Source organism: Nelumbo nucifera, chromosome 2 (assembly GCF_055504915.1).
Source record: "Nelumbo nucifera cultivar China Antique chromosome 2, China Antique-T2T, whole genome shotgun sequence".
NCBI classification, from domain to species: Eukaryota; Viridiplantae; Streptophyta; class Magnoliopsida; order Proteales; family Nelumbonaceae; genus Nelumbo; species Nelumbo nucifera.
The window spans coordinates 38,109,313-38,117,687 of NC_142650.1; the positions used below are offsets into that span (position 1 = coordinate 38,109,313).

The 8,375-nt window shown below is 38.2% G+C and overlaps 1 protein-coding gene across 2 annotated transcripts; it reads left to right on the plus strand.

The window, feature by feature from the left end:
- Positions 1-237: 237 nt before the first annotated feature.
- On the plus strand, positions 238-8,142 carry LOC104599110 (putative disease resistance protein At4g27220). Of its 2 annotated transcripts, none has more exons than XR_016082256.1 (2): positions 238-620; positions 7,527-8,142. XR_016082256.1 is itself a non-coding variant. In XM_088897306.1 (2 exons), exon 2 carries the CDS (start codon positions 2,643-2,645, stop codon positions 4,938-4,940), a length of 2,298 nt encoding a protein of 765 aa, XP_088753432.1. In that variant the 5' UTR covers positions 238-620; positions 1,976-2,642; the 3' UTR covers positions 4,941-5,036. The 2 variants fall into 2 exon arrangements, 1 of the variants encoding a protein (XP_088753432.1); XM_088897306.1 differs by lacking the exon at positions 7,527-8,142 and adding an exon at positions 1,976-5,036.
- The last annotated feature ends 233 nt before the right edge of the window (positions 8,143-8,375 follow it).

The window sequence follows — 8,375 nt, forward strand, 5'->3', positions numbered from 1 at the left end:
TTTGAATGTTTCTGATCAGTAGTTGGATTTATGTACAATAGTAGCTCAGTAATTGTGAACCATGTCATTTAAAAAAAAAAATTGTGGGCCTTTTGGTCCATGGCAGTACTAAATATATAAAATTAAGTAGTGTTCGTGGTTCTCTCACATATATGAAGTCATGGAGAAGAGGGATATATTATATGTATATATAAATAATAATAGCTGGCAAACGTGGAGATCTCATCCTCTCGTGATTCTTCTCCATTGCAAATTTGCAATTGCAAGGTACATAGATTTACCCCCTCCCCCCGATCTCATATCTCTCTCGTCCTCCTCGAGCAGAGAAGTCAATCTCTCTCTCTCTCTCTCTGGGTTGAGGAGGCTCTTTCTCAGCAGCATAATAACAGAGATCAGATCATATTTCTTTATTGTGAAGAGTTTGATATAGGAAGTGTATCCCTCCTCTTTTTCTCTCTGAACATCTTCAAAAGGGTCTTTCTTTCTATCCAAGGTTAAAATCTACAGTTTGGATCACTCTTGTCGCTTTAAAGCAGATTGAGGAGCCAAGTATTCAAGTTTTGCTTCTATTTCTGTCTACCCAAAAAAGGTTTTGCTTCTATTTATCCCTTCCTCACCAGGTATTTAATTATCCCTTTATTTTTGTTTTACATTTATTGAACGGTTCCACTAGTCACTAGACACCACTTCATTTTGACTGTTTGTATTTTACTCTCTTTCTCAAACATGCTAGGACTGGCGAGTCAGTGTTGAACGTCCAACCATCTGGACCGATCTCTTAACCAGATATAATTCCAAAGTGTTATGGCCCATATGGCCAAATCTGAAACCTATGTAATATCAGGGCTGATTCCTTGACCCACTAAAAGTACTTTGAAGAAAAAATCAAAAGATTGAAAAGGTTATCTATATTTCAGGGTTTAAGATTTTCTGCCCACAACCTGCTCCTACATCCCTACCCACCAGACACTACAGTTTCTCATTGGGAATATCTTCAGTATCATTCGCCGGGGAGATGTTCCCAATACACGTGTGGGTGGGCAAGAATGTGGGTGACATATTAGAACTGATGTTTGAGAGATTTTCTTTCTTTTCATTTTTTCTTTCTTTTATTAGGAAAATCTATGATGCACATTGACCAATCAAAACCCACCCATGAATTTTGATTAATAACAAATTGGTTATCACGTTTAGGATACCAGTTGATTGATCAGAAGTTTATACAAGGGGATAATCCATCCCACAATCCTGAAGTCAGCGGGATTTGATACCAAGTCCATGCTACAATCAGCCATAGACCTTACCAATCTGAGCCAATTGGCACTCCATGTTTGAGTGTTGAGACACAGAACTGAGAACTGAGTTGTGATTCATCATGTAAATAACACAACCGTCTGAACCAGGTTGATCCTAAGAACAGTAATGGTAATATGGTACGGCATTAATTTTTACAAAATTATTACCTTTATGATTTTTTCCCTCTGGAATTCGTTGTTTTCTTATTCTTTCTTTAGTGATAAAAGTATCTTAATCTTAGGGCCCATTGGTTTGTTGGATTTTGAGAGGAGGAAAAGTTGGTCAATGGGATTTTGATTCTCATTGACCATGAAGCCCATGTTGATTTTTCATATTTATGTGAGGTCTGAAAAATTTATTTTCCCAAGCAAGTGATATCGATCTCCTAAATGGGTAAGTAACTGTTCCACCTGGGGGAAATTGCCAACACTTGAGTGAGATAAAATTATTCCTTCTAATAATGACATTTTATGGCTGAAACAGTCATTGTCTGATTTGCCAAAGAAATAAAAGAACATGAATAGATACACTTACATGGGAAACAATTATCCAGGTGTAAAAAGGTCTTAACCATTTAAGTGATAATTTACCACGAAAGTTGTGGTATGTTGATTATTGATGGTGTAATATTACAGTCGGGGATATATGTACTTACTACATTATTGGTTTTTCTTATTAGTTGCAGGCAAAATTAAAACAATGAATATTTTAGGGAAGCATTTATGCGGTTTTCTGAAACGTCGATTTGAAGAAGCTTTCTTCCTTGAGAAAAACTTTGAAGAACTCAATAGGGAAGAAGAACATCTCTCAAATAAGAAGGCACGGATTGAAAGAAAGATAAATGAAGACACAGTGTCAAAAATGCCAACTCCTGAAACTTCACAGTGGCTTGACTACTTAAGACGTTTCGAAACAGAATATAGCACATTGTGTACAGATTTTGAAGAATATAGGCAACTCCCCAGAAAATGGTTTGCCATTTGGCAACGAGTATGTCTAGGCAGGCGTGTAGCAACTCAGAGAAATGAGATTTCCAGGCTCAAAGAGGAAGCCAAGTTCGAGGATGGAGTGATGGTTGATGCACCATTACAGAATGTTGAGCGAGTACATGCACCACAAATGAAAAGCGAGACGTCAACTGCTCGTACAGTAAAGAAGATATTGAAATGCCTTGAAGATGATCAAGTCCAAAAGATGGGAATGTGAGAAAAATTCAAAATCAAATTGCTCAACGGTTGAATTTGAGAGTTGGTAATTGTGGTGAAGAATCTCATGGTAATAATAGTGTGAGAAGGCAAATACTAGGAAAGTTACAGAATAAGAAGTGGTTGCTAATTTTGGATGATATGTGGGATAATGTTGATTTAGAAGGTGTAGGGATCCCTAGCCAGAGCAGAGGAACCGGATCCAAGATAGTGTTAACAACTCGATCCTTTAATGTGTGTAATAAAATGGAAACTGATGAAGAGATTAAGGTGGATGTGTTGTTGAAGAAAGAAGCGTGGGAGCTATTTCGAGAAGTAGTTTCTCAAGTTGTGGATGCTCCAGAGATACAAGGCATAGCCAAGCAGATAGTTGAAAAGTGCAGAGGTTTGCCACTCACCATCAAGGTGATTGGAGGGTTTTTAAGAAAGAAGAAAGATGTTCATGTGTGGAAGAATGCACTTTATGAGATGAGTTCTGCCAAGTATGAGATAATTGATGATAAGGAGGACTCTGTCTTCAAGATTTTGAAGTTCAGCTATGATCAACTAAAGACTAAAAGGAAGAAGAATTGCTTCTTATATTGTGCATTATTTCCAGAAGATTCTATGATCAAAATTGAGGAATTGATATATTATTGGGTTGGGGAGGGTTTTATCAGTGATGGGGTGGTGCAAAGTTTGGATGATGCAATTAATAGAGGATATACTATAGTGGATGAGCTTTGCAATGCCTCTTTGTTAGAGTTTACAAAGGATAGGCATGGGGATAAATGTGTGAAGGTGCATGATGTGATTAGAGATCTAGCATTGAGAATCACATCACCAGCAACATCAACATTAGATAATTTCCCTAGTGATGAGGGAGAGAGTGGTATATTCTTAGTAAGAGCAAGAGTGGAGATGGAAGATCCTCCATGCGTGGAGGAATGGAAACAGAAACATAGGATCTCACTGATGGAAAATGGCAACCTTTATTACCTACCTGATAGGCCCCAGTGTGACTCACTCTTGACATTGTTGCTTCAAAAGAACTCCAAATTGGAGAGAATTCCAGAGTCATTCTTTGAGCACATGCATAACCTTCGAGTTCTAGACATATCAAAAACTGGTATAGATGATTTACCGCCATCGATTTCATGCCTCGTAAACCTTCGTGGGTTATATGCAATGTATACAGGCCTACGTAAATGTCCATCCCAAATAGGATGTCTCAGGAGTCTTGAGGTGCTTCATCTTGGTGGAGGTGAGATGGAATACTTGCCTACAGAGGTTGGGCAACTAACTAGGCTTAGGAGCTTGATTGTAATATTTAGTAGGTATGGAGGATCAGTAGTGGTGGAAGGTAAGAGGATGATACCCCGTGGAATGCTATCAAGGCTTTCTCTATTAGAAGATCTAAGGGTAGACAACGTTGGTCCAGGGTTAGATGAGGATTGGGTTGAGATTGGAGAATCAATTGCTGAGGAGGTTGATAGCTTGAACAAACTTACTCGTCTTGAGATGAACTTCCCCAAGCTGGATTCTTATCTCAAATTTGTCCAAGAAAGTTTTGCAGTCAAGACTCAACGCTTGAAAACGTCTCACCTCTCTATTGGTTACCATGTCAAAGATCAGATGTCGTTCTCTCCATTAGTTGATGTTGGGGAGCATAGATTGAGATTTCTAGACAGCATTGAGTTATTACCCAATGATGATATCAGGGTTACAGTAAGTCGTGCTACCAAGTTGTTTCTAGAAGGTTGTACAACTCCTAGAAAACTTTCAGATTTAGGCATGGAAAATTTCAAGGGGATAAAGGAGATTTATATTAAAGGTTGTGAAAGAGTAGAAAGTGTGATAGATGGAAATGACTTAAACGACAGTTTCATGGCAACCCATTGTCAAGTTTTACCCAACCTACAAACATTAGATCTCTCAAACCTGGATAATTTGAGAAGCATTTGGGAGGGAGCAGCACCACCTCAAAGCCTCAATCAGTTAACAAGCATACATGTATACTGCTGTGATAATTTGCCATTTATCTTCTCAAGGTGTATGATTCTGCATCTACCCAATCTTCAAACACTTCATGTCAGTAATTGTTTGAGAGTTGAAGAGATAGTGAAGGAAGAAGAAGAAGAAGGAGAAGAGAAGAATGAGATGGTGGGCTCTTCCTCTAACCAAGTTGATGATCATCATGATTTTGTCCACCTCCCTTGCTTATCTAAATTGTCACTTGTTTGTCTACCAAAACTGAGGAGAGTATGCAAAAGGGTTCGGTTGGCTTTGCCCCCATCTGTCCAGATTTTTATTAGTTCTTGTCCAGAAGTAATAAAACAAGGCTTTGAATGGTGGGAAGATGATGGCAGTAATTCCAGTAACATTCTCCATATGGAATGGGACTCAACTGTGGTAACAGGATGGCGCGAAAAAATAGTAAAGCGTAAGAAGATGATATGACCACAGTTCCAATTGTAACATGGATGATTTGATAAGCTTTTATATGAATCATGTTTTTTGTTCCAATTTGATACAGTTATTATAAATGAATCATAGTCGAACCCAATAGATATATGACTCTGACATGACGAATCAAAATCAAATTACGGTTTGCAAGGATTAAATCCGATGCATTTGTAGCCCTAAAAAATCTATGATATCTTCAAACGTTTATTTAGGCATTTTTCATCCAGGCAAGAGGCATACGTCACCTCAGGGATTGTCATATTATATTGGAGATAAAAGATGGATGGAATACATTAGTGAGAGAATTGATGTGGAAAAAGATAGAATTAAGGAAAAGAAAATTAGGTGTCCAGTCTTTTTTGCAAGATATATGGAAGATCTGATAGCTAACAACATTGTGAGTTTTTTCATTAAGATCTTAGAAGTCCAAAGATCGTTTGGTTGGAGTCGTTCTTCATAAGCCCGAATCGAGTTTATCGTAAGAAGCTGGGAAGGCAAAAATGCAAGAAGCTTCATTTTTAGCTTCTTAAAATAAGTCCAAATTGAGCTTCTCATGTCATTTCGGGCCATGGTCTTTTAGCAGAAAGATCTTTCTCCAATCAAATGGAAGAACATGCAAACATGAATTACCGAATTTTTAAAAAATCCAATGGCCTGTGCGGAAAGACACACCAAATGGGGCCTTAGTCTTTTCTTTTTTTCCTACCCTCAACTTTACATAAATATTTCTCTTGTAATAAAGTATCTCAAATTCATTATTTACCTAAAAAGAGCATTTTACGATCATGGTATAACTGATTTTGGATTAGGTAGGGATGGCAACATCTAGGGTGTACGTATGTACAAAAATTGGTATCTGCAAAAATTGCCCAAATAAACCCGCCATGAACTGTCTCACTCCATTCAAAGTACATCCCTATACTTCTTTTAAAATTGTCTCTTTGATACACATTATATTTTTAATACTTTGAATCAGGTTTTGATAAACAAGTCTTATTGGGGTTGGGACAAATTAAATACCCAAAAATTTTCACAAAATTGTCATCTCTATTTTTAAGACAAGTTACATGTCTTTAGAAAATTCTTAATATCATTACCAAAAGAAAAATAGAAAACTCATAATATATTGTTCAAGTACTCAATAAATAAAACTGGATTTGCTCTATGCAAAATTATGGTCACTTTTTCTGAGATCACATCTCCGCCCCACAGCACATCCTCATCGCGTATTGGAAACATCTCCTGATAATGACATCATCAGTTCTGATACTATCATCGGGTGATGTTCCTAATACACGTCAGGGATATGCTGTGGGGCATTGTAGTGCAGAGATGTGAGCTCATTTTTCCTATAAGGGTGTAGTGCTGACTGGATTCAAAAAATGGGACAATCCAAGTCTTTTGAATTGCTTTGATGGGATCTGCCCACCCCCATGGGCAGAGAAAAGAAGAGTTGAAAGGGAACAATCGAACGATCAGCTTTCTTTTCTTTTGGTAAGAAGATTAGCTTTTCATTCACACTCGTATTTATAGGTTTTTTTTTATTATTATTATTATTTTTTTTTTCATCAGTAGGCAAGTGAGACACAACACAACTCATCATAACTAGATTGCTTTAACTTCCTCATGAAAACCTTGTACACTGGTGGTCGTGGGCTTTGGGCCTGGTTCAGATTCTGTACTTGGAGACTCTACTCCATACTCAGGGGCCCGTTAAATTTACCATACTCAGATTCCCTGCCTTGGATTCGTAATCTTGGGCCCGTGAGGCCCATTAAACCTAATAATGTTTAGCCATCTCATTGAATTTTTTTCTTTTCTGATAAAACATCCATTGGATAATTTTTTACAACATGTATTTTGCCTAGTGTGTCTCAACTGCCTAGATTTTTTTTTGGTATTTGGTGCCACGTATCATTAATCCCCCCTCCCCTCCCCAAATCGGTGGTTGTGAGAATCAGCTTCACGACAATGCTGGAGCAAACCAGCTAATATACCAATGAACCACCCACTCAAACTGCCTAAATTCATAACATAGCCTTACCCGATGAGCTGGGGTCTGCTCACAACAAAATGCTTTTCCAACATATTCCAAACACAGATTTAGTTTACATCATTGTTTTTCCATTCTCCATAATTTTATCCTTTTCTAAAGATCCATGGGCTCACATTCATGACCTATACCCAAGGTTCAACGTATCGATAAGGGAAGGTGTGTATCAATCACCTAACGCAAGCCTTCCTTTTAGTTTTTTTTTAATACATGAGGGAATGGCCGAATGGGTCCTGTCTATTCTACCCCATGAAATGGGCTAAAAGGCTTGTATTTCATGTTTCGGACACCCACCCACACGAAATGATATATCAAATGTCTATATCCCACACCTTCCCTATATATGCAGTCATATTTGCCGATTTACGTCATTATTTTCTTTTCTATGTTTCATATTTTTCCTTTCCCATGAAGGGTGTATTGGTCATTTTCTATGATGAGATCTTTTCCTTCTTTTTCTAAGTTTGGTATATAAAAGAAATAATATATGCAATGTTAAATTTTACCGATCTTGATTACTTCGGCAGAGCAGTTAGCCGGACAGATCTAGTCAGTACAGGAGGAAGTACAGCAGAAATTTCAAAGGACCAATGCAAAGTATAATCTTGCAGCTGACAGGCATTGTAGGTACCAGGTGTTTGACATCGGTGATGAAGTCATGGTGTTCTTAAGGAAGGAACACATACCCGTTGGGAAACATAGCAAGCTACAGCCTTGGAAGTACGGCCCATACAAGATTATCAAGAAGATCAATGACAACGCTTACGTAGTGGACTTGCCAGATCACATGGGTATTTCCAAAACATTTAATGTTGCTGATCTTCATCGTTATTTTTCGAAAGCGACGCTTGCCTATCCTGATCATGACTTGAGGTCGAATTCTTTCTAAGTGGAGGAGAATGATGGAGGGCCAGCATGGGACCCACCGAACCAACTGGCGCCAGCTCAAGATTAGAAGGGCAGACTCCTTATGCCAACCGACCTCGGATGTTGGTGGACATCGGACGGTGGGCATCGAAGGCATGGACATCGGACGACAAGCCCAGTTCCTAGTTGTTTTAGTTGTTTTACAAGTTTAAATTTCCTAGTTATTCTACAAAACTACCAGTATGTATTATAAATAGTTATGTTTTGAGTTTAATGAGACACACAAGAATTTCTTTATTCACTTCTCTCTCTTCTAAGGCTCTACGCCTAGTTCTTTTCGTGAGGCTTCAAGTCCGAAGCTGATTCGATCGTCTAGGTGCTTGTATAGTTAGCCCGGTCAAGTGCGTCACACTGCGTCAATTCCATCATAGAAAGGTATTTTTGTCTTCATTTTTTCGATGAGAAACCAACTCCGGCGAGTCTTTTGTTTCTAGTAGAGACTACAAGGT

Excerpts from the sequence above, each read along its gene's own strand:
- LOC104599110 (XM_088897306.1), top strand. The coding sequence starts at position 2,643 with ATGTGGGATAATGTTGATTTAGAAGGTGTAGGGATCCCTAGCCAGAGC.